Here is a 26,505-nt window from a genome sequence, read left to right on the forward strand (position 1 = left end):
TGAAGACTGGGGACATCGCCAAGAAACACAAGCTTCTGATACCGGTGGAGATGGACCTTCTTGACTTAGAGCGGGAACATGCACAGGATCCTTCGCCAGACACCGGTCATAGGCTTTTACGGAAGCAAGATGAATATCGGATAAAAACTAGGAAATACATGATGGAAAAGCATCGCCACACCCAGCACAGAAAATATGAAATGGGAGACAGGGCAGGCAGGACATTAGCTTGGCTAGAGAGGCGGGAACAGGGATCGAGATGGGTGCATATGTTGACATCAGGAGGTGAAACCGTGACACACCCTCGGGAAATAGCGGAGGAATTAGCTAATCACCTGGAAAAGGTGTATTCACCCTCTACTCAGTACACGGTTGAGGACTCACGCCCCCTGGGACAATGACATACCGGCCCTTTCAGAGGCGGAAAGGGAGACTCTAGATGGAGATCTCTCGAATGAGGAAATTAGCAAAACCATAGGACAGATTAAATCTGGGAAAGCAATAGGGCCTAATGGCATCCCGGTTGAATTTCTAAAAGCCACTGCCTCTCGCACGGTATCGCATTTAAAAGCCATGTATGAGGAGAGCCTGGAAGTGGGTCGGCTGCCAGTAGATCAAAGATTAGCCACCATTGTAGTAATTCACAAGCCAGGTAAATCAGCAGATATTTGCGTCTCCTATAGACAAATCTAGCTGATTAATGTGGAGGCAAAGGTATTGGCGAAAGTCCTGGCTAACAGGCTGGTGACGGTGATCACAACATTAATCCATCAGATCAATCTGGGTTTATGCCTGATATGAATACGGACCTTAATCTAAGGCTCCTACATAACGTAATGGCTTGTAGGAAATATATTGAGGAGGATGCAGCACTGTTGTCTCTTGACGCTTCAATGGCCTTTGTATCCATAGAATGGCACTACCTGTTCGAAGTTTTGGAAAGGGTGAGACTGGGCCCCAAGTATATAGCCTGGGTTTGGCTGCTATACACGGACGTTTCAGGACAAGTGAGGGTAAACGGTCACATGTCCCTGACAAACAGGTTATACAGGGGCACTAGACAGGGATTCCCCCTGTCCCCGCTGATATTTTCCCTTTTACTGGAGCCCCTTGCGGCTTGGGTACGCAGAGATGTGATGGTCCGAGGGTTGCGATGGGCGGATGATGTAGAAGACCGTATATCCCTATATGCGGATGACATTCTGCTGTACCTAGCTTTCCTATACAAATCAATTGCAGTGGTTCTTGCCGTTTTCACAAATTTCGGCAAGTACTCCGGATATTCAATCAACTGGAATACATCTGTGATGTTTAAGTTGCGGGGTCAGGCCCCCAGGCTTTTGGCTGGTTGCGCCATAATGGTGGTGGAGGAAGGGTTTCGGTACTTGGGGGTGTTCGTCACGGCAGATCCAAATTTCTTTTACAGCTCCAACTTAGCCGCCCCCCAGGCCACCATTGGCTAGACTACGAACGGATGTGAAACACTGGAGGTCCCTGCCGCTTTCACTGCTGGGTCGCGCTTCACTCTAAGATGCTGGCCCTCCCTCGCTTCCTATATATTCTTCACGACTGCCCACAGAGAGTTCCGAACTCATATTTTAAAGCGGTGGAGGGTGAGGTCCGCACGCTGCTGTGGTATGGGAAGGCCCCAAAGGTGGCCCTGAAGAAACTGACTAAAGGCTGGTATGATGGAGGCATTGCACTCCCCGACCAGCAACTCCATTACTGGGCGGCACAATTGGTGACTGTTAACCATTGGATACATCATCCCCCGGTTGACCCTGCATATGCTCTCGACCGTTACCAAACTGATCGCTGCGGTTACATGGGGGCACTGTATACCAGTGATAGGAAAAATAAGGGGAAGTTCTTTGGACCCACCCAGCACACATTAAGAGATCTGGCGTACAGTGCATTCTTGTCTGGGCTGGGCTGGCATCCTCACAAAGGTAGTGCCGCTTTGGTATACACAAACTGGGCATGCTGTGCTACCAGCCCGGGTTTGACAAGTGGGACCTCATAGGTATCGCGGCAGTAAAAGACCTGGTCAGAAAAGGTGCTATACTTACATTCGAGGACCTCCAGAAACAATACCACCTGGCTCAGGGAGAAACATATAGATACTTCAAATCAGACATGCAATGAAGGCGGTCTTTCCATCCCTTGCAGACATACTGGAATCATCATCACTTGAGGATAGGCTGTTAGACAGACCTTTAAGTTTGAAAGCAATATCTCTCGCATATAAATATTGTGCAATAACCTCCCGGATACTTTTCCAAGATTCAGGGAGCGGTGGCAGGGTGACTTAGGACTGATTAGCAACAAGGACTGGCAGGAGGCCCTTATGTCCCCTTGAGAGGCGGCCATCACACTTAAATTCAGGTTGATCAAACTCAGGATACTGCACCGATCATATATGACAGGAAAGACCTTAGCGCAAATATAGTTTCAAAACCGGATGACCTCTGCCTGAGGGGATGCGGCCAACAGGCCACATTTTACCACACTGTGGAGCTGCCCAAAGATACGTATCCTCTGGGAGGGGGCTTCGGAGCACATGCAGACAGCCTTAAGTAAGGAGGTAGTGTTAACGCCACAACTGGGATTGTTGTATTTGGGAGGCAACCGACCTCACGGAAGTCGTACAGCAATTCACAACGCTAGGATACACGTTGGTTAAGTGGGAGATCGCGAGAGGGTTGGGGGGGGGTGAGTAAGCACGCCACACGTTACAATGTGGGCGAAGGAGCTTGACAGATGCATGCTGGCGGAAACGGGGGTGCCCCAAAAAATGGGACCAGAAATGGTCACACTGGAATAACTACTGTGGAGATCCTGTGGTGTCCCCAATGGTGGAATTGGAAATGCGTAGACTTACAGAAAGTGAAGATATTATATAATATGTAATCCTGTCTACTGTGTGTTCAGATACTGTATTTGTTCAATTTGAAAAGTGTTGTCCATTTTTCTGTATGTATGGCTGTGATGTAAACCAATAAACACATTTAAATATAAGAATCTTATTTTCCTAGCATATCCACAAAAATAAAAAATAAAAGGTTTAGCTGCCTGCTTGAAATCACCTATTAAAAGTATTTGTGATTGCTTTTTCATTTAAAATTGCTGGGCTTTTAATCTCTAGAGGCGGCTTTATTTTCCTTGCTAATTACAGATTATGTTCTGTTTATACTTTTAATTTTGCACATTTTTTTAAAGCTCTAATTCATTTTTCCAGTGGGACAAATTAGAAAGAAGCTTCTTGGGTAAGATTGGAACAGCTGTGCTCCAGTTAGAAATTTTACTTCTCCCCTCTTGTTTAGATGTCATTATTTCACTAAACAGCCAAGCCCTTGTCACGGCGGGCTAGAACCGTAAAACACTAGGGAATTTAACATGCATATCAAAGGCAAACGTATTTAATGTTTTATGTCACCCCACTGATGAAATTCATTTGCTCATATGGTTTTCCGGCAATTTGTTATGCGGATGATACACAAACAGTGGTGTGACTTTCATCCAAGCCAGAGGATGTGTGTGAAGAAATTTAACAATTGCATGGCTCATATTATCAGATGAATGCAGGAAAACTGTAGCACCGAAAAAACGGAGGTTTTACTATTTGGAAATGACCCCTTATTTTGGAACAACTCCTGGTGGCCGGGCGCCGCCGGGCCGTATCCATCTCTTGTTCAAAAAGTTAAAAAATCTAGGAGTTGCACTAGATGATAAGCTGTCCTTTTCAGACCAGGTTAATCACATCTTACTGTTTCTAATCCTTGAGGATTCTAAAAAAGATGTTTCCTTTCATCCTTTCGGATCTACAGAAAACAGTAATGATAGCTCTGCTTCTATTGAAGATAGACTATTGTAATGCTCTCTATTTGGAAGCAAAAGAGCGGATGCAGCTGTAGCTACAATCTCTTCAAAATGAAGCAGCATGTTTCCTGCTATCTGTGGTGAAAGAAAATAACAGAGGTTTGAAAATGGAGACTGAACGAAAGTGGAGGTTCTGAAAAAACAAGTTACATACCTGTACACTGTGGTTCTCCAATATTGTTATCTTTCATAGATTCACATGCTTGTATCTTCCGCGTCATCATGGTGGGAGTCTTGTGGTAATTAGAAAAGAAGTACCATAGAAGTACATGAGAAACATCCAGAAGGAAAGAAACTTGGAAATCATCAGCCTCTTTATGTAGGCCCAAACTTCGGCCAATCAAATACCTCCATCTCAAGAATTCTGCAATCAAATAGCTGACTTCTTTGAGGAAAAAATTGACTTAATACAGAAAAGCTTCCCTACTCCACTAGCCCCTCAGACTTCTACCCTTCCTGATCAGAAAGAAAACACGACTGGTAGTCTTAAAATTTTTACACCGGTCACTTTATCCCAAACACGCGAAGTAATCATGGCCTGCAAATCTGGCGCTCCCCTCTGACTCCTGCCCCCCACGAATTCTCCATCAACTAATTGATGTGGTGAATCCCATTATAAATGGGATTGTACACTCCTCTCTCAACACAGGTATAGTTCCACGAGAATGGAAACAGGGAATTGTGAAACCTTTGATGAAAAAGCTCAATAAATCTACCACAGACCACAAATTTACGTCCAATCTCACTCCTCCCAGTCTTGGGTAAAATTACTGAACAGATGGTCTACAAAGAGCTAAAAAGCCATATAGAAACCTACAATGTCCTCCATCCCCAACAATCAGGTTTCCGTCCTCATCACTCTACGGAAACGGCATTAATCGAACTGACTGATTCTATAAAACTACTGCAGGATCAAAGAAAGAACGCTGTCCTGATTTTATTGGACCTCACAGCTGCGTTCGACACCATCTCACACACTATACTGTTAGGCAGATTAAAAGACATCGGGATCTCAGATGTGGTACTAGCATGGATAACATCCTTTCTAACAGATAGATCCCAAACCATTCCACTAGGCCCCTTCCTCTCTAAAGAAAAAAAGGTTTTGTCTGGAGTTCCTCAAGGTCCCATTCTGAGCCCTTTACTATTTAATGTTTACCTGGTCCCGCTTATTTCCTTGATTGAATCATACGGCATACTTGTGACATCGTATGCCGATGATACTCAACTCATTGTGCCACTGGACGAAAACTCCACTAAGGCTGAACAAAACCTCAAGAACTGCTTGAAGGATGCATTCCACTGGATGGAAAAAAAACCATCTTAAATGTAACGCCAACAAGACAGAAATCCTCCCGATGGGAATAAATTTCAATTTCTGTCCTAGTATATGGTGGCCAGAGGACTCCACTGCTCCCCCTCAGACTGTGGCAACAGCGAGAAATCTTGGCATCCTGTTTGACACCGAGTTATCATTCGATCAACATGTTAGGAATGTGGCAGGAAGCTGCTTTGGTATCATAAAATCTCTTAAGAAGTTCTTCGACTTCCTACCCACTGAATCAAGAAAGGCGGTAGCAGTGGCCTTAATCCTCGCTGCCTCGACTATTGCAATGGTCTGATGGCGGGGGTGAAAAAACTCCAAAGTGTACAACATTCAGCAGCCAGATTAGTACTACAACTACCAAGGAAATCCACAGCATCAGCCGCTTTGAAAACCCTTCATTGGCTGCCTCTGCATAAAAGGATACTATTCAAAATCCTAATCATCGCCTTTTGGGCATTTAATAGTACAGGCCCAAAGTATCTTACAAGGCGTTACCCCCACTACAACCCTTCCAGGACGCTACGATCCTCCAATGATAATCTGATAAAATTAGCTAAATTTATCTACAAAACCAAAGGTGGTAAGACCCTAACCCATTTGTCCTCTAGAGCCTGGAATTCCATGCCCAAGAATCTCAGGTTTCTGACTCAAGAATACCAGTTTAGGAAGCAACTAAAAACCTGGATTTTCAATCTCCCAGATGAATATGTCTTGGCCGCCATCTAATTCTGCCTTAGTAATTGTCTGCACACTATCTAGCCAGCACCAGGATGCTCCTTCCGGAGCGATAGTTGCGCTTTATAAATACACTATACAAATACAATACAATACAAATACAAAGACCAGCCTTAGACCTCAGCTCCCCAGTCAGAGCCACCAGACCTCAGATTGCGTGCACAAGTGTGCTACGGTAAAGATATAGCCAGAGATCGGAAGTGGCAAGCCCAGACGGGGAGGAGGGCGGAACGCATATGAATCTTTGAAAGATAATACTGGAGAATCACAGTGTACAGGTAACTTGTTTTTTCTCCATTATTGAATCTTTCATAGATTCACATGCTTGCATCAGAGTAGTGACCAGTGTAAAAACCATAGCGTGCGGCTAGGTGAAGCCCTCACTCCAAATATGGTCGACAATCGGGATGGACCGGACCGATTTCCTTGCAGCATCCTTAAAATCATAGAGGAAACATTCGGTTTGCATTACAGGTAGAGGCAAATCGAATCTCTTGGAGGCTCTCTCAAGCACTTCATGGAAAACCCCAATGTCTCCTGGGGTGAAATAGCCAGACCTAATCATCCCACTCTTGGCCAAGAAGGTCTGTATCCTGAGTTATGTTATGTTAGGTAATTTTATAGAGCGCACAGCTGCCCCAGCAAAGGGGCGTCCCGGTGCTGGAGGCAAAAGACAGAGGCAGCAGGACTAATACATGGGGAATAGAAGAGTTTTAATGGCCTTGCGGAAGGGAAGTAGGTCATCCAGGCGGCGGGTCTGTGCGGGAAGCGAGTTCCACAGCTTGGCACCTAGTTAGCAAAAAGACCTTCCCCCGGCTCTAGCACGTTTCACACGGGGGACCACAGCCAACAGCTGCTCCGCAGAGCGTAATAGGCGGTTGGGAACATATGGAATCAGCAAGTGGGATAGAATCTCTGGGGATGATTGTGAGAAGTTGGCCTGATATGCAGTTCTCACTATTCTAGTGATCACTATGTATCAGTCCAAACAACCCTTATTGATGATTGGTTGTAAGTCAACCGATAGACCAGCTATCCTAGTAGCATGGACAAGAGCAGTCTTTAGGCTAAACTCTAGAGGGCGTGTTAAGCCAGCTGTTATACCATCACATATACCCCTTGAACACCAAGTGAAAGGACACCACACAAGTTGTTATGAAAATAAAAGGATATTTATTTAGAATACAACAACCCTGGACTCTTTATGAGGACAGGGTGCTAAGCACAATACAAAGCTCTTATGAAAATACTTCAAGTTGCACAATTTACACAAATGCCCGAGGGGCACGAAAAACCATATACTACAAAAGTGCAATGCAAAATTACTAGCAGGTAAGTACTACTCTAAGAGGCTTTGGGATAGCTAGGACTTGACTACTGAACCTTCAGATTACTAGCAGGAGGCCTAGGGAGATCGGGTGCAGAGTGTGCACTCTCATGCGGGATGCGGAACGAAGTCTATGGTTGCTAGGAATTACAAAGTTAGTGTTATCGGACAAATTCGTCTAGGTAGAGCTGAAACGAAAAAGGATCTGGACCCTTGGATAGTGAGGCTATGCTGGGGCACCGAAATGCCGACGTTACCTAGCCCAGGGGCTGCGGCTGCATAGGTCTGGAAAGAGGTCGGGAATCCTCGTTGCAGTCTATGGAGCCTGAAAGAAGAAGTTGCTGGCAGGCGACCAGTGAAGAGATTCGGATGGATCCAAGCATGGATCGAAGATGGAGGATACCTGTAAGCATAGGGGACCAAGTCCTGAATCACTAGCCAGTCATCAGATGGGCACCAGGATGGCACCGGATGGAGTCACCTCGACCAGGTGAGTGGGCGACGCTGGGCTCTGCAGTCTCACGGACCAGGAGGCCTTGTCGGCGACCAGGATGGAGGTGCGAGCTGTCCCACGATGGTATCGGCTGTCGACGTCGCTGGACCCAGGATTGGGGCAACAAGTCTTGGCAAATGCAAGCCCACGCAGTGGACTCCAAATGGCGTCTGGAGTGGACCAGGAGGGTCCGGGGTGCTCCTCTTTTGGAGGGGAGCTAGGGCCAGTCTGGAGCAACCAGACCAGCGGTGTTGATGTCGTCGTTCGTCGTCGGGAAGGCCACAAGCCAGCGGGCTAGTAGCCAGACAACGCGGTGAGCAGTAAACAGGCAGAAGGGCCCCACGCAGATCTCGTGGAGGCTGGGAGGCTGAACTTCGGTGCTGGAGCTGCTCAGGGTTGGGCTTCTCGGACCCCAAAGCACTCAGTCGAGGATCCCTCGGCGGTCGTGCTGGGCAAGCGTTGTGCAGTCCTGAAGATGGCCGGTCCCTCGAGGTCTCGTCACACCCACGAATCTCAGCTGGGCTGATGATGCAGGTTTAGGTCAGAGGTGCCAGGGAAGCCTGTTCTCATCGAGCTGGGCAGTCTTGATCCGGTGGAGAGACTTACAGCAGACCGCGATGCTTGGATGGTGCCTGCGGATGCAGGGTGACTACTCCTTAGCCACAAGGGAGAAATCTTGAGAAGAAGTCGAGAGTTCCTTTCGTAGAAAGTAGTTTCAGGATTCAAAGATGATCTAATTTGGAAGGGGGCCCGCTCCTATCTTTATACTAGGAAAAGGGGCTGGCACGCGACTAGGTCAAGCCCATGGATGGGACCAGGAAGGGGGGTGGTTACACCCCTCTCCCATGCCGGACTTTCCCCAGGTCAGGGGCTGGTGTGCCCCTGGAACTGGTTCTAGCCGGCCTATGCATAGTGAGCACCGGGGTGCCGCTTGCAGTCACCTTCCTCTAAAGCCCTGCCTACCCAGGATACACAAAACCCTGTCTGGGATGGTGCTAGCACCGCCCCTGACAGGAAACCCTTTGTCCAAGCTCTCCTCGCTGGAAGGACTCCCAGCAGCAGGAGGTCAGACTTGTGTCTGTGGTGGCAGCATCCATTTTGTGATGCTGAGGCTTGAGTTAACTTTAACCGGGGTTCACAGTTACATACATGTCGTGTCCCTCTAGAAGGGTGGAATGCTAACCCCGTCGCCAGAATTGGCGAGGGGTTAATATTCCAATTCGTATGACACCTTACTCGACATGTTTTGATAAAGCGATACCAGAGTTAGCATTTAACCGCGAGGATTATAATGCACTTAAGAGTATATGGTACGTGTTATCATGGAACAGCTATTAGGACTTGGTTCCGCAAGCTGCAAACGGGCTCAGCTCATGCCAGAGCACCATCTCACACGATTCCAAGCACTCTGCCTTCAGGATTGTCAAGGCCTGCCATAGGAGTGACTGATAGGTATACGGGTGTCCATTTTAGGGTTAGATATAGGTATACTATATCTAAAGCAAAGGGTGATTACACCACCTTGCCCCAGCTGTCGTGCAGCCAGTTGTGTCAGATTTAGATGGCCAGCCAGGTATGGCATAATGCATGCTTCAGCCCCTGGTAGGCCCTGGGTACACCTATGCCCTGAGTTACAGGGTCTGATAAGGTGGCCCAGTACCAATTAGATATGTACCTAAGGTACATGGAATCCATTTTACAGAGCGAGCAGTAGGCCTGGGGCCCTGAATAGCAGGGTCCCAGGTCAACTAAGTCGGAAAACCAGCAAAACACCAGGTAAAAAGTTGGGGGCAACCATAGTCAGGTATCCACCTTCCTACAATGATAATTTAAGGATTTTAAAGGCAAGGCAGTGCGCTTTGAACTCAATCCTTTTAGGCACAGTTAGCCAGTGGAGTCGCCTAATAGCGCCTGACGTGGGGCAGGATCTAGGGAGCCCGAGCAAGACCCGTGCAGCAGCGTTTTGGACTCGCTGCAGGCGGTTCACCTTCGCCTTATTGGCGCCTAACATCAATGAATTAGCGTAGTCTATACGTGACAGAATGGTGGCCTGAATAATCAGCTGGCGTGTGGTAGGGCCGAAGAACCCCAAGTTGGGCCTTAGACAGCGTAAGAGTCCGAAACAGGTGCCTGCCACCTTTTTTGTGTGCTCCTGGAACCCAAATGTGGAGTAGAGCCAGATCCCTAGACTTTTTTACCGCTGGCTTCGGGGTTGGGGCACTACCAATGGATGTCGGCCACCACTGAGTGCTCCAGAGCTCCTTGTTTTTCCCCACCAACAGCACCTCTGACTTACTAGCATTAAGTTGTAAGCAATTAGCGGTCATCCACTGTGCGATCGCCTCAAGCCCGGTTTGGAACCGCGCAGGGCCTAAGACACAGCCGTCCGAGAGGGCCACCACCAGTTGCGTGTCATCGGCGTAGGAGACCAGGGTCAGGCAGTGTTCATGCACTACTCTCGCCAAAGGCTGGACGTAGAGGTTGAACAAGCAGGGGCTTAAGGCAGAGCCCTGGGGGACCCCTGCTTGCTAAGATGGACAAGGGAGAGGAAGGGGGGGGGGGGGGGAGCTGTAACCTGAAACGCCCTGTCTGAAAGGAAAGAGCGAAACCAGTCCAAGGCCAGACCAACTACCCTGGCCTCCTCAAGGCTGCGCAGTAGGATCTGATGGGAGACTGTATCAAACGCCGTTTGACCCTCGTCCGGGATGGTCCGCAGATGTTCGCATACCGCCAAAAGTGTAGTCTCGGTACTATGACCGGGGCTAAAGCCCGTCTGAAAGTGGTCAAGGATACTGTTGCTGTTCAGGAAGCTGGAGAGGCTGTAATTGGAGTGGGCCTCCGCCACTTTGGTGGCCCAGGGAAGGAGGGATATTGGTCTGACGTTTTCAGGCTTATTGGGAAGGAGGGAGGGTTTTTTCAGCAGGGGGACCACCCTTGCTATCTTCCATGCCTGAGGCACCACTGCCGAAGTGAAGGAGGAATTGATCAATTGGCATAACGGATCGAGAAAGAGCGGAAGACAATCCTTAGAGAGATTCGGTCGCATGGGGTCTAGAGGGGATCCGGATTTGACCCTAATGCTTAGAGCGAGGAGCTCATCCTGAGTGATAACAGGTATTGCCGATAGAGTAGTAGCAGGAAGAGGAGCAACAGGGGCTACCTGAATCGTGGGGCAGCTGGGGAAAGATTTATAGATGGCTTCCACTTTCTGGACAAAGAATTTGGCCAGTGCTTCACACTGCTCGCCAGACGTGAATGTGTGGGCAGGGTTTTTTTTCCAGTTTTTAAGGTCAAAGGAATATGCTACTTACCAGTATGCATCTGTTCTTGGCATAGAGGGCTGCAGAGTGGTACATTATGAATAGATCGCCATCTGGTGTTGGGCTCGGATGATTGCACTTTGTTTTTCTCTTGGAGAGTCTTTTGTGGCTTGGTGACTCCTCCTTTGGTTGGTAGTGCGCATGGGCATCGGCTCCATCCTTAGATTGTTTTGCCATAGTAGGGTTAGATGGAGTAGTATGATAGAATACAGATAGAAATGCCCATGTAAGTGTATCTAAATAAGATATTGTTGGAACAGACACAGGTTTCCGGGGAGGCTGGGAGGGCATGTACCACTCTGCAGCCCTCTATGCCAAGAACAGATGCATACTGGTAAGTAGCATATTCCGTTCGAGGCATATGGGCGGCAGATGGTACATTATGAATAGACTATACAGCAGTTCTCTCCCTAGCGGTCGTCGCCCGTGTCTGTTGCAACTGTCTGAAATAAAGCCTTCAATACAGCTTGTCCCACTCTAGCTTGTTGTGTTGTGTGCACATCTACACAATAGTGCTTTGTGAAGGTGTGCGGTGTAACCCAGGTAGCTGCTTTGCATATGTCATCTAGTGTAATGTTTCCCAAAAATGCCATAGATGCTCCTAGTTTACGTGTAGAGTGAGCTCTAGGAGGAACAGTTAATGTCCTCTTTGCTTTTAAGTAGCATATTTGAATACATTTTACAATCCATCTGGCAATGCCCGCTTTAGAGATGGGATTGCCCTTATGTGTAGGAGAAAACGCAACAAATAGCTGTTTTGTCTTTCTGAAAGTTTGTGTTCTTTCTATATAATACAATATTGCCCTTCTGACATCCAATGTATGTAGGGCCCTTTCCGCTACTGTCTGTGGTTTTGGAAAGAAGACCGGTAGTTCCACTGACTGATTGATGTGGAATGCCGAAATTACTTTTGGTAAGAATTTTGGGTTTGTTCTAAGAACCACTTTGTTTTGGTGTAACTGCATGAATGGTTCTTGAATAGTAAAAGCTTGTAACTCACTTACTCTTCTGAGTGACGTGATAGCTATGAGGAAGGCCACCTTCCATGTGAGGAATTGTATTTCACACCTATGCATAGGTTCAAAGGGTGGTCCCATTAGTCTGGTAAGTACTATATTGAGATTCCAGACTGGGGAAGGTGGCCGTCTTGGTGGAATGACTCTTTTGAGTCCCTCCATAAAAGCTTTGATTGCTGGTACTTTAAACAGGGAAAGATGTTGCCTGTTTTGTAGGTACGCCGCTATAGCTGCAAGATGAACCCTGATAGATGCGTCCAGAGGGTTGATGTGATTACTGTTACAGTGTACAGCAAACCTCTTCCATTTTGCTGCATAGCATGCTCTGGTGGTAGGACGTCTTGCTTGTTTAATGATTTCCATACATTCTGGTGGTAAATCTAAATATCCAAACTCTATGACCCCAGGAGCCAGATCGCTAGGTTCAATTGTTTGGGATCTGGGTGCATTATTTCTCCATGGTTCTGTGTAAGGTGCATGGGTAATAATCTTAGCTTTTGATGTGGCACCTGTGAGAGTTGTAGTAGCGTGGTGAACCACGGCTGTCTTGCCCACGTGGGTGCCACTAGTATCATTGTCATTGAATGCTGTTGCAGTTTCCGAACCACTAATGGAATTAGTGGGAGAGGGGGAAAAGCGTAAGCAAATCTGTTGGACCAATTTATCCATAGTGCATTGCCCTGGGACCGATGGTGTGGGTACCTGGATGCGAAGTTTTGGCATTTTGCGTTCTGATGATTGGCAAACAGATCTATCTCTGGTTGCCCCCATCTTTGGAAGAATGGCTGCAGTATCTGGTCGTGCAGCTCCCATTCATGTACTTGTTCTGACTCTCTGCTTAGGATGTCTGCTATCTGATTTTGAACTCCTGGCAGGTGTTCTGCTAACAGATAGATCTTTTGAGGAATGGCCCATCTCCAAATGTCCTGTGCTAGTTTGGATAGTTTGACAGAGTGTGTCCCCCCCTGTTTTTGAATATAATACATTGCAGTCATGTTGTCTGTTCTGATTAGGACTGCCTTGTTGGGTATTTGCATTTGGAAAGCTTTTAGTGCTAGAAATACTGCTAATAGTTCCAAGTAGTTGATGTGCAGTTTCTTTTGCTGCACACTCCATTTTCCCTGCACTGTGTATTTGTCCATATGCGCTCCCCATCCGGAGAGCGATGCGTCCGCTGTCAGTATCACTTGTGGAATTGGTTCTAGGAACGACCGTCCCTTGAAAATGTTTGTTATGTTCCACCACTTCAGAGAGCGATGCGTACGGTCGTCTACCAACACCAGATCTGTAATCTGACCTTGAGCCTGATTCCACTGTGTCGCTAGACACTCCTGTAGTGGACGCATTTGTAGTCTGGCATGTGGTATTAGCAGTATGCAGGAGGATATCATGCCTAACAGCTGCATAAACACTCGTGCTGGTAGTGAGTGTTGTGGTTGAAATCTTTGTATTAACTTGACCATTGTCTGTATCCTGATTGGATTGGGGTATGCTATTGCTCTTTCTGTGTCTATAGTAGCCCCTAGGTATTGTTGAATTTTGTTTGGTTGCAGGTGTGATTTTTTGTAGTTCACCGTAAACCCTAGGTGGCTTGGCCTTTATTAACCAATCGTCCAAGTAAGGGAAGACATGTATTTGTTGTCTTCTTAGGTGTGCTGCCACCACAGCTAGGCATTTTGTGAACACTCTTGGTGCAGTTGTGACCCCGAACGGAAGGACCTTGAATTGATAATGTTGTCCTTCCAGTACAAACCTTAGGTATTTCCTGTGTGCTTTGTGAATTGGGATATGGAAATAAGCGTCTTTTAGATCCAGTGTAGAAAGAAAGTCCCCTTTCTTCAGTAAAGGAAGAACCTGTTGGAGCGTGACCATGTGGAAATGTTCCGAATGTATGTATGCATTGAGAGGTCTGAGGTCTAAGATAGGTCTTAGAGACCCGTCTTTTTTGGGGATTAGGAAGTATAGAGAGTATACTCCTGTCCCTTGTTGATCTTTTGGAACCTTCTATATGGCATGCTTTTGTAGCAGTGATAGTACTTCTTCCTTTAACAATGTCAGATGATCTGGACTCATTGGACGCTGTTTGGGGGGGATATTTGGTGGGGTAGCTGTGAGTTCTAGGCAATAACCATGTTGGATAATTTGTCTCACCCACTTGTCTGATGTGATGTTTTCCCAGACAGGTAGGAACTGTGAAAGACGTTCCCCGACCGGTGTTATGTGGTCTGGGGGAAGTTGTATTAAGTCACTGTTTTGGGGTTGGAGAGTTGCGGTTGTTATTATTTCCGCGACCTCTACCCTTGTTGTTGTTACCTCTGTAACTGCCTCTTGAATTACCCTTGGGTGACTTAGGTGTAAAAGAGGTGGATTGCTGATTTGTTCCTGTATTTTTTGAGCCTCCTCTATAGGTGGATCTACGAAAGGAACCCCTTTGTGTTGGCTGCTGTAATGCTCCCATTGACTTAGCCGTTTCTGTATCCTTTTTCATCTTTTCTAAGGTCTCATCTGTGCTTGAGCCAAAAAGTGTTTTCTGATCAAAGGGTTGGTTCAATAAGGATGTTTGTACCTCTTGTTTGATCCCTCACACTCTAAGCCATGCATGTCTCCTTAACATGATACTGGTGTTGATGGATCTTGCTGCAGTGTCTGCCGCATCCAGGGCGCACTTAATGGAAGTGTTAGTTATAATCTTTCCTTCCTGTATTAGCTGATCTGCCCTCTTCTGATGTTCTTTAGGGAGATGTGTGATGAGTTTCTCTAACTCATCATAATGTGCCCTGTCATATCGTGCAAGTAGCGCTTGTGTATTGGCTATGCGCCAGCTATTTGACACTTGTGATGCTACTCTCTTGCCTGATGCATCTATTAATTTTGACTCCTTATCCGGTGGAGGGGCTTCTCCTGTGGATAATGAGTTCGCTCTTTTGCGAGCGTTTGATACTACCAGCGAGTCTAGAGGTACCTGTCCTTTGATAAATATTGGGTCCTTTGGAGCTGCCCTATATTTTCTATCAATTTTTGGGTTTAACACCCTAGCCCTCACTGGGTCTTTGAATATGTCTGCTGTGTGACTGAGAAGACCCTTCAGCACAGGTAGAGTACCTGATGTTCTTTGTGTAGTAGGTAGAGTCTCTAATAGGAAATCCTCTACTTGAGGTTCTGTATGTAGGTCTACCTTATGATATTTTGCTGCCCTATTAATGAGCTGTGCAAACCCTGTATTATCATCAGGTGGTGAAGGCTTTGAGAGATATAACTGGGTCGTTGTCATCATCTGACCCTGCGTTATAATTTGCCCATGGGTCATCCTCATCTGGGATAGAGTCATCATCCTCATGAGGTTCTCACTCCCCTGTATCACTGTCTACATCTGACTGAGGTGTAGATGGTCTTGGTGTAGAAGGGGGAGGAATATTTGGCATAGTGTTAGGAATAGGAGAAGAGGGTGTGCCTTTAGGTCGAGGACAAGTAGGAGGAGTTGTATTTGTCCCCATTGTTCTCTTTTTAGAAGGAAGAGCTTTGTCTTCTAGCTGTTCATTCTTCCTCTTCTTCGTCACCACTTTGCCAGTTTGTGGATCAATAAACAAAATCTTTTGTTTCGGATCGGTCTGTTGCTCCTGTATCGGTACCGAAGGTTTTGGTTCCGAAAGGTGCCTTTGCTTTCGATCGTCAATGTTCGGTGTTTTCGGCACCGAAGATTTGCTCGATTCCGATTTTTTCAGTGTCGAGTGAGTTTACGACGTCGAAGCATGTTTCGGTTTCGACATGGAATGCTTCGATGCCAAGCTTTCTCTTGCATGCAGCTTCGGTGTCAAAGTCAATGTCGACCATCTCTCGGATCCGACATGGTGAGAGGCCGAGAGTTTCGGTTTCAGTTTCGTTGCCGGGCCGTCGGAAACTTTTTTCTGCGGTTTGACCGGGCTCAAAGGCGGGGTCGTTACCGCACGGGGTCGGTTTATTGGTAAGGGGACGTCGTCACTCACGGTTTGTTGCACGTCGAGTTCCTCGACATCCGACTCGTCCCCTTCCGACCCCGACTGTTCATGATCCTCTTCTTCATCGAGGTGCTGGTCTTCGAACAGCTCCGGGATCGCCTCCGACTGCATTCTGGACCCTCGTGTCTTCTAGCTCGACGGTTTCTAATTGTCGACTTGGAGGAGAATGCTGCGCAGGCTTCGCAGTCCCTGGATTCGTGTTCAGGAGACAGGCAGAGGTTGCACACCTCGTGTAGGTCCTTGTGTGGGAACTTAGCACCACACTCTGGACATTTCTTAAATGGAGTCCTTTCCATGGACTCCGCCTTGACCACGTCGAGAAAGGCCCCTCTGTTCGTCGACGTAGATCAAAGTTTTTCGTTGATGTTGGCGTTGAAACGCGTCGGAATGTAAATGAAATCGCGTTCGATAACAATACCGTCGAATTGGAAATGGAATGCGCGCTGAAAATTCACTTCTTTCCGAAGTTGATCTGAAGCGCTTCAATCCTCATCCGAACCCGATGGCGGAAAAAAACAATCTAAGGATGGAGCCGATGCCCATGCGCACTACCAACCAAAGGAGGAGTCACCAGGCTACAAAAGACTCTCCAAGAGAAAAACAAAGTGCAATCATCCGAGCCCAACACCAGATGGCGATCTATTCATAATGTACCATCTGCAGCCCATATGCCTCGAACATGCATTTAGCGGGATTTTTGCTGGACTTAATCTCATTGGTGAGATGTAATGTAATGTAATGATGTCTTGTAAAGCGCCTGAATCACCCCACATGGGGTATCTCCGCGCTGTAGACCGCTGGGGAACCCGTCCTGGCTTTCCCTGTGAGATGGTCCCTACTGGGTATCTCCAAGGTGAAACCAGGCATCCCCGGCTTATGTGGGAGGCCGTTGTGGAGATGAGGCAAGCTAATGCCCAGAGTTGCAGAGTGTGATCCCTGGTTAGAGTAGGCACCGAGGCGAGAATTATCGAGTCCGCTGACCCTGGTCCACGACCCTGCCGCGTCGGGAATTAAACTCTGGTCCCGGGCCGTCCTCTGCTGCAGGTGTATAGCCTTATGGTAGCCTTTGATACCATCCAGGTACCGCTTTTTCGCCCCCAGGTCATAGTTCTTTCTCCAAGCCCGTTCAAGTTTTTTACAGGTACTTCGCAAACTAGCGAGGGAGTCATTGTACCAGGGGTTGGAGCTAGAGCAATGACCAACTGACTGCTTTGCCGGAATAAGGGAATCAAGAGCACGTATAAGCCAGTTGCAGAATGTTTTATATGCTTGTTCGGATCGGTGCTTAACGTTAGAGGACACGCCTCTAAGGCGGCAAGAAGATCCTCCAACCTAAGCTTGTGCCAACAATGTCTAAGAGTGGACTTAAGATTAACTCTGGGGAGTATGTCAGGAAGCGGCAAGGAAAGAGACACTAAAAAATGATCTGACCAACATACTGGGCTGGGTGCCTTGGCTGTAAGCCCCAGAATATTGGAAAAGATCGTATCTAGCAGGTGTCCAGCAATGTGGATAGCCCCCACCACCAACTGTCTCAATTTGCAGGCAGCGAGGTCAGCAAGTAAGCCGCCAATTTCAGGGTCTGAAGGGAGATCGAAGTGTAAATTAAGATCTCCAAGGAGAGTGAAATTTGCGGAGGTCAAAGCCAGGGAGCTCACACCCAGCTAGGACCTCTCTAACAAAGGAACAGGGGAACCTAGACCTAAAAAATGACAGCTAAGCCCCCCCCCCCTCTCGTCAACCTATTTAGAGTCAAGATACTGTACTTAGGGGGAAGTGCAAGGCCAGGCTCAGCCACCGTATCGCCGGTTAGCCAAGATTCTGTTAGGAAAAGCACGTCGGGAGCTTCATCTTTGATAAATTTCCATGTAGTGTCTCACCATGGAACGGGCATTAAGTAGAAGGATTCTTAGCATTAGCTCACCCTCCTCGGGCTGATCGCCTGGATCACTTTCGATGTATTCATCCTGGATGGTAATACATCGAGGAGTTTGTTTCATTGCCTGAACCACAGGAGGCAGAGTTACCACAGGTAGAGGCGTAGCAACTTGAATACTCGGACCACCAGGTGTCAAAGGAACCGGAGAGTGAGAATCCAGAATTCTCTTATAGTAGTCGTTAACCATATGCCTGAGATCAGTGACTAAGGAGACTGGGACCAGCATGGAATCTCTGCGGCTCTCCTGATGCTTTTCAAACGCCTCGTATGGATAATGCCCATGAAAAGAGTTGTAACACTGAACTTGGGGTCGTCCTGTAAAAGAATAGTCCCCTTCCACATATTCTGCCTGTATTTGTGCTTCTTCCTCATCAGTGTCCTGACATTTGACATGTAGTTGTGAAGGACTATAGGTGGGACCAAAAATACTGTTCTCACCTGACTCCTCCGTATCCAGGTTGTGAAAAGGTTCTGGTGACTTTGGTACCAGATGCAAGCTTCCAGTAGCCTATATTTGAACCACCGATGATGCCGTCGACGATGTGAGGTGCCGGATAGTGATCGTCATTGACACTGGACGTGAAGGTGATTTGAAAACGATAGTCGACGGGGATGTCGACGAAGTCGTAGATGCGACAGTCGACATAGAAACTGTTGTTGTCATCGCCGCAGCGTCGACGAAGAGATCGTCACCACTGTTCTCGTCGACCAGGCCGTCTCCACAGCTGTCGACAAAGTGATAGTCACCACAGCAGTTTTCTTCGTCGACGAAGCCTGCTTGAGAGGGGTGACAGGCAGAGAAGTAGCAGATTACTTCTTTAGGCATGGTTCCTTAGGCTTAACATACGAGCTACTTACCTTTGGTAACAGTGTATCTGTTAGAGACGAATCTAGCCGCAGATTCCTTCATGTAGAATTATCCCCAGGCATGAGACTGGACCACTTTTTTGCCACAGCATCCCTGCGCGCCAGGCGCACGGCACCACGTGACTCCGCCCGGACGTCCTCCGCGTTCGGGATGTCAGCGAGGATACTCAAGTCCCACCCCGGAGTGCCAACGTCAGTTTTCTTCTGAGAACTTTCAGCACCACCACGCTTAAGCCTTCATAAACAAAACTGTGGGAATACTGGAACAGTGTACGATAACTCAGCGATACAGAAGGGAAAGAAACAAATGGTGAAGAACAGCACCATCCAGAATAAAGCCAGGCACTGAGGCACCAAGATCTGGAATGAAAGAACAGGGCACCGCTACTGGAAAGCAACCCTGCAAACAAATATAACAGCCTACCCGGGGCAGAAGCATGTGAAAATACACAGCAGACCAAGAAGGTGGCAGCCACCGCCCAGTACATAAAGGGACAACAAGGTCAGAACGCAGAGCAATGACCAGTCAACTTCAGACAATACTAGCAGGGAGAAAATCTCCCCCAAGACCAGCCAAGGCACCGCAACCCCAAGGACCGTCAAAGACGCAAATAACAAAGGGAAGAAGAAGCAGCACTAGCAAACACCACACTGGACACCAGGGTGCAGGGACGCAGAAGTGCCTATATAAGTCAAGAGAGGAGCAACAACAAGGCGAGCATCCCCTGAAGGAGGGAGTACAAAAAAGCACTCGCAGAAGACAAACACCCGGAGGCAGGCGAGTGCAGAAGACCAAGAGGGCCTTCGCAGAACGGGGAGGAAGGGCGCGCCGTGAAGGAATCTGCGGATAGAATCGTCTACAATAGATACCCTAGCCGTACCCATGGGGGAAGGAGGGTCTGCGAGAGGACCTCCCTTCCCAGGCGAAGCTAGACCCTGACAGGAGAAAAATAATTGCCAGGGCTGGGAAATAACCCAGTCCTCACCAGCAGGGGATGAGCTACAGGGACAGTAGAAAAAATCCTAGTCCCCACCCCTTCCAAGCAGACCAGAACCGCAGTGCCGCGCAGAACACCACTCCCCAGGGAGTGTGTCCCCACGACAAGCGGCTGCCCCGCCGTCACCAAACAAGAGAAGGAAGGCCACACGAAAAGAGACCATCAGCCAAGGTACCATGGGCCTCCGTCGGAGTCCCCAGGTACAGGCAAGACGAAAGGAGACTAGTAGCTATTGTACCAGGGACCTCCATAGACCTAGGTACAGACAGTACAAAAAGAGGCCAACAGCCGATGTACCATGGACCTCCATCGGAAGTCCCAGGTACAGGCCATACAAAAAGAGGTCAACAGCCGATGTACCTGGGTCCTTCAGCGGAGGCCCCCGGTACAGGCAAAACTAAGGGAGAGAAGGTCAGCAGTCCATACACCAAGGACCTCCAGTGGAGGCCCCAGGTACAGGCAAAACGAAGGGAGAGAAGGTCAGCAGCCCATGCACCAGAGACCTCTACCGGAACCCCCAGGTACAGGCTTCACGAATACAGATCATTAGCCAATGTATCAAGGACCTCCAAAGGAACCCCCTCCAGGGACAGGCAATAGGAAAAGAGAACCGCAGTCAATGTACCAGGGACCCCCACCAGAAGCCCCAGGTACAGGCAACGCAAAAAGGAGGCTAAGGGAGAAGAGCAACCCTGAGACCCAAAGGAAAAGAGCCAAACGAAGCCAAGAGCACTCCCCTGGGAACACACCCTGTGCGGAGGGCAGCCAGACTCATCCAACCGGATGACAACCGCCACACCTAACAGCGCCTCAGTAATAAGGCGGGGGGGGGGAAGAGGAAACAGTCTCATAAGCTCCTGAAAGCCAGAAGCAGGGGCACCAGGTCTCACCTCAAGGCCCCTGGCCGGACCGAAAGAACCGATGGACACCGCTGGGTGCTTAACATGAACCGCCCAGGAAACAAGAAGAGAACAAGTAGGACAAACGAAGTCGCTAACACAGGAAATAACCCATCTGGACACCAGACAGGGGACCAGGCCAACAGCAAACCAGAGGCAGAACGCCACCAGACAGAGGGCCAGTCCAAGAGCAAACCAGAGGCAGAACACCACGCCGTAGCCGTCCAAAAAACGCACCGGTGGCATACAGCAACACCAAGAAGGGAAAGGAACCCGCAAAAGGAGGGCCACCCTTCCCAGCGTAAGACAGGCTATCCAATAGCTACGAATACCCCACTTAGGGTAGGACATGGCCCAAGAAGTATTGGAACCACTCTCAGAGAAGAAATCCCGCATCAGAGAACAAAGTATAAAAGAGGTTTTTTTTCTTTTAAAAATGTGATACACGGTATAAAACAATGTGTCCTGAACGAACTTATTTCACAGTGGGTTTTAAAATATTATTCTCTTACACTTTAATTAAGCCAAAGAAAAGTCGATGTTTGATTGTTGTTTTTGCTTTGCTTGAAGAGCTTTGTATGAATTTTATAGCAAATTGTGATCTAGTGCATAAGTAGACATATTCAGTGCTCATGAATGGTAATGAAGATCCCATAAAAGCGTACTTAGTTTTCAGACAGTGCTTTTTCATGCAGACCTCAATGAGCTTGTATTTTTTAAAAGAAGCCAAAATACACAAAATATAAAAGACTATGCAAAGCAATCTTTGTGACAATTGGGGCAGAACAGATGCGGCTAGGATCCCTTGCTGAAACAGCTGCAATGGTTACCAATAAAGAAGCATTCCTTCTTTAAGTTCTGCTGTCTCACTTTTAATGCAGTGAATGGCAAAGACTCCCTTTACCTGCAGTAGAAATGTATAAAGCAGGTTTCGGTCTGCAATCTAAGATCCAACTCTTTGGCTTTGTTAAATGTTCCCCGTATCCGTTTAAGCCGCACAGGGGGAGAGCTTTTTCGTATCTCGTCCCGCAATACTGGAACCAGCTTCCGGTTGCCCTGCGAAAATGTACTTCGTACATTGTTTTTAGGAAACAACTGAAAACTTTCCCTTTTTAATATACCCATTTAATGTGACTGACTTCACCCTCATTTCGCTAGGTAAGCGCCATGATGCCCCCCCGGTGATTCATGCGCTATAGAGAATTAAACAACATAACATAACATTCTTCTCCAACTGAGAAGGCAATTGTGACCTTCATAGAGAAATTACCATTTATCAAGATTTCAGTTTTATATAACTTGTGCCAGAACCTGTCCAACAGTCACTGGTGTGTTGGATTGCCTACAAGTCATGCCCTTAACAAGTCTTAAGTTTTTTGTTGCTGCAATCAATTGATGGGCCAAACATAAGGGAAGGGGTCATCAGAAGGTCAACCTCGTGAAAGTGGTGCTGTCATTTCGGGTCGGCCACCTGAGAGAACATTACAAATGAGCCAGTCCCCTTTTCACCCCCACAAAAAATAATGCTTATTTTTTTAAATATCAAGATGTTTGGATGCAACTACTTGAGGACATCTGGGTACAGGCAGCCAAAATATCATGTACACAGCAAAACCATTTTTTGAAGAAAAAAATAAGATAAAGAGAAAAAAAGATCGCATGCTCTCATTCACTGATACACAAGTCGGCTACAATTTGTTTCATGCATTTAGCAAACAAAATAATTCAGAAAAAACTGAATGCCAGTAAAGTATTTAACATACTTCTTAACAACAAATTTGATTTTTGCACTGCCACGAACAATTCTTTCCAAACGTGGAATTCCAAACCATGTGGGACTTCGGAAAGGTATTCCTTCAGGCAAACCTTCTACATACAGATTGTCAGGGTTGGATTCAAATACAGGGTAGGGAACCTTCACTGGCTCTGAAAGTCCCAATGCCTGTGCTGGAAAAGAAACATATCATTAAAGTGGGAACTATTTAGATACATTTTTAGAACTCCTTTTATATGCTTACAGGGCTCATTTGACAAAGTACGGTGTAATAATTTACAATCACAAAAAAACCTGTTCAATGAATTTTCAAACAACTTCTTGCAGGAGAGGCAGGCACGTCATTAACGACAATTCTCACAATTCCCTCTCAGAGTTAATTTTTGATTGCAACTTTGTTAAATAAATGTGCATTCAGTTACCGCGCAGAAGACAAAGGACATTTCAAAAATGGTTATATCCGAACACAAAACTTCATTACTCTTCTACAGAACAAATCTACACCGTTATCTCCCATCCGTGGTAAAAGGGGAATAGATGAAACAGATACCCTAACCTTTTTCTAAGGCTCCTTTCCCACTCCTATGGAACCCTTCAACAAATTATTCACCTTCAGTAATGCTCTTTCTAGCGGATAGTCTATCCGCAGTTTTCTAACCTTTAGACCAGAGGTCTTCAAACTTTTGTAGGCTGAGCCCCCTCCCCCCCGCTGATTTTTTTTTTGATGTTGCAACCTCCCCCCCTCCCCACTCCACCCCACCCGATGAAAATTTCTGGAATCGACCCCACGCCCATATTCCGGGTATATCCAGCAAATAATGTTCAATACAAAAGTGTTTAGTAAACTGCTGGTTTGTGAGTGGCTGTGGTGAAATGACAGAGGTTTATTACACAGCTCAAAACAGCACTTTCCAAGATAAAATGTGCACAAATTGTTTTTACTAGAATGCTTTGTTTTACACAGGACATAGATTAACACCATGGCTGCTGTGGTTATTTTTCCCCTGCGCTGGAAAATCCTGGATGCCATATATTCATGACGAGCTCAGCTCGTCATCAGCACACAACCACCGTGGCTGATCTTTTTTCGGTACTCAAACCATACCATTGTTTCCTCCTAACAAGATTTCGCCTTGATTTAATTCCTTTTATTTTGGGCAACTTTAAAAAGTGGTCTAGACCTGAAAATGCTGATCCTTGTGATTGTGACCATTTTTCTATTCAAGACACGACGCACTTTATCCTGTTCTGTGGTCATTACAAAGAGAGTAGAAAAAAATTCTTGCTGCCTATACTGTGCAATATGGGTTTTACACAGGGAAAACGAGCTATGCTATTCCTGCAACTTTTACCCAATTTAAAAGTGGCATTTCATGTTGCTAGTTTTTTGGTTGCTGGTGCACGTATAAATAAGCATCGTTTTAGCACTAGGCACTCTGTCCCTGATTAACTATTACCTTCTATATCTTATTGATTTTTACATTTTTTAAGATTATGGTACAATTTTATTCTTGTATAATGTGTTTTTAGGGTTTTCTATAAATTTTTCGATGTGTATTACTATGTGTCATGATGAAATGTTACCGTGTATTGCTCATTCTTCTTTTATGATTTTAATTAATCGAATAAAGAAATTTTGACTGACTGACTGATTGTTTTTCGCCCTGATGGGAAACGATGGAGTTAGTAGAAGTAAAGAAAAAAAGGATGTCCATGCGTGTGCATCTAAGTACGATGAAAAACTGGAACGGATACAAGTCCCGGGGAGGCGGGAGGGCATGTACAACTCTGCAGCTCTACATGCCAAGAACAGATGCATACTGGTAAGTAGCATTTTCCATTCGAGGCATATGTGCTGCAGATTGTACACTATGCATCGATTGTGGAGCAGTGTCTCCCTTAGCAGTGGTCACCTGTATCCGTTGCAATAGTTTAAAAGAGTTCTAAGGACTGCCTGGCCTACTGCAGCTTGCTGCTTGCCTTGTACATCAACACAATAGTGTTTCGTGAAGGTGTGTGGTGTAGACCAGGTTGCTGCCTTGCATATGTCCTCTAGGGGTATATTTCCTAAGAAAGCCATAGAGGCTCCTAGTTTGCGAGTGGAGTGTGCTCTAGGAGGACCTGTCAATGTACGTTTAGCTTTAGTATAGCATATTTGTATACACTTTACAATCCACCTTGCAATCCCACCTTTCGAGATGGGGTTGCCTTTGTGTGGAGGAGAGAAAGATACAAAAATGTGTGTAAAGTCCTTTCCGCTACAAAGTCTGGGTTTTGGAAAAACACAGGTAACTCTACGGATTGATTTAGGTGAAAAGGAGTGATGACCTTTGGAAGAAATGTTGGATTAGATCTAAGAACCACTTTGTTAGGAGGTATTTGAAAAAATGGTTCTTGTAAGGTGAAAGCTTGTATCTCACTTACTCTTCTGAGAGAGGTAATGGCAACAAGGAAAGCTGTTTTCCATGTTAGGAATTGCAGTTCACATTTATGTAGAGGCTCGAAAGGGGGCCCAATGAGTCTTGTAAGGACAAAATTCAGGTACCACACAGGAGAAGGTGGCAATCAGGGTGGTATTATTCTTTTTAATCATCCTTCCATGAATGCTTTGATTGCAGGTACTCTGAAGAGAGACAGATGTTGCTTGTTTTGTAAATAGGCTGTAATTGCTGCAAGGTGCAGGCGTATGGAAGAATATGCCAAATTAGACCTTTGTAGATGTTAAAGGTAACAAATTATATTTTGGATGGAAGCATCCAGGGGATCGATGTGATTATTTTTGCAATATATTGCAAATCTTTTCCATTTAGCGGCATAACACGCTCTGGTAGTTGGTCTCCTAGCCTCTTTAATGATGTTCACACAGTCTGGTGGTAGGTTTAGATAACCAAACTCTAAGACTTCAGGAGCCAGATCGCCAAATTCAGTTGGTTTGGGTCTGGGTGTCTGATTTCTCCATGGTTCTGTGTTAACAGGGAGGGTGTGAGGTGTAACTTTTGATGTGGAACTAGAGAGAGATGTAGTAGTGTGGTGAACCACGGTTGGCGTGCCCATGTGGGAGCTACCAGGATCAATGTGAGAGACTTATCTGAGCTTGCGCACTACTAATGGTATGAGTGGGAGAGGCGGAAAAGCGTACGCAAATCTGACTGACCAGTTCATCCATATTGCATTGCCTTCGGACAGTGGGTGTGGAAACCTGGCGACGAAGGTTGGGCATTTTGCATTTTCGTGTGTGGCAAACAGATCTATGTGTGGGTGCCCCCACCTTTGGAAGAATGGCTGAGGAACTTGTGGATGTAGTTCCCATTCGTGAATCTGTTGTGACTGCCGACTTAACAGATCTGCTATCTGATTGTGAACCCCTGGAAGGTGTTCCGCTAACAGATGTATGTTTTGAGGAATGGCCCATCTCCAAATGTTCTATGCAAGTTGGGACAGTTGCAGAGAGTGTGCCCCCCCCCCTGTTTTTGTATATAGTACAATGCTGTCATATTGTCCGTCCGGATTAGGACAGCTTCGTTTTGTACTTGAAGTTGAAAAGTCTTGAGTGCTAAGAATATTGCTAGCAGCTCTAGATGGTTGATATGGAACAGTTTTTGTTGATTGGTCCATTGACCCTGAGTTGTGTGATGTAAGAGATGGGCTCTGTTGTGAGCACTACCTGTGGAACAGGCTCGAGGAACGGCCGCCCCTTTGTTAAGTTTTTGGTGTTCCACCACTGCAGAGAGCGATGCGTGTGGCTGTCTACCAACACCAGGTCTGTTAGTTGACCGTGAGCTTGGTTCCACTGTTGTGCTAGGCACTCTTGTAATGGACGCATTTGCAATCTTGCGTGTGGTACTATGAAGATGGAAGATGCCTTCATGCCTATTAGTCTCATGAACACCCTGGCTTGCAGAGACTGCTGGTGTTGAAAAGTAATGATTCAGAAAA

The 26,505-nt window shown here is 46.7% G+C and overlaps 1 protein-coding gene across 4 annotated transcripts in view; it reads right to left on the reverse strand.

Moving 5' to 3' along the window:
* The window catches only part of GTF2I (general transcription factor IIi), a 1,434,650-nt gene that overhangs the window by 557,916 nt on the left and 850,229 nt on the right, over nt 1–26,505 (reverse strand). For all 4 annotated transcript variants that reach the window (XM_086954596.1, XM_086954597.1, XM_086954594.1 and 1 more), the window contains one exon: nt 22,559–22,742. In XM_086954596.1, coding sequence (XP_086810722.1) covers nt 22,559–22,742 — 184 coding nt within the window. The remainder of the gene's footprint in view (nt 1–22,558; nt 22,743–26,505) is intronic.

The sequence above is a fragment of the Lissotriton vulgaris genome, chromosome 2_1 (genome assembly GCF_964263255.1).
Source record: "Lissotriton vulgaris chromosome 2_1, aLisVul1.2, whole genome shotgun sequence".
Taxonomy (NCBI): domain Eukaryota; kingdom Metazoa; phylum Chordata; class Amphibia; order Caudata; family Salamandridae; genus Lissotriton; species Lissotriton vulgaris.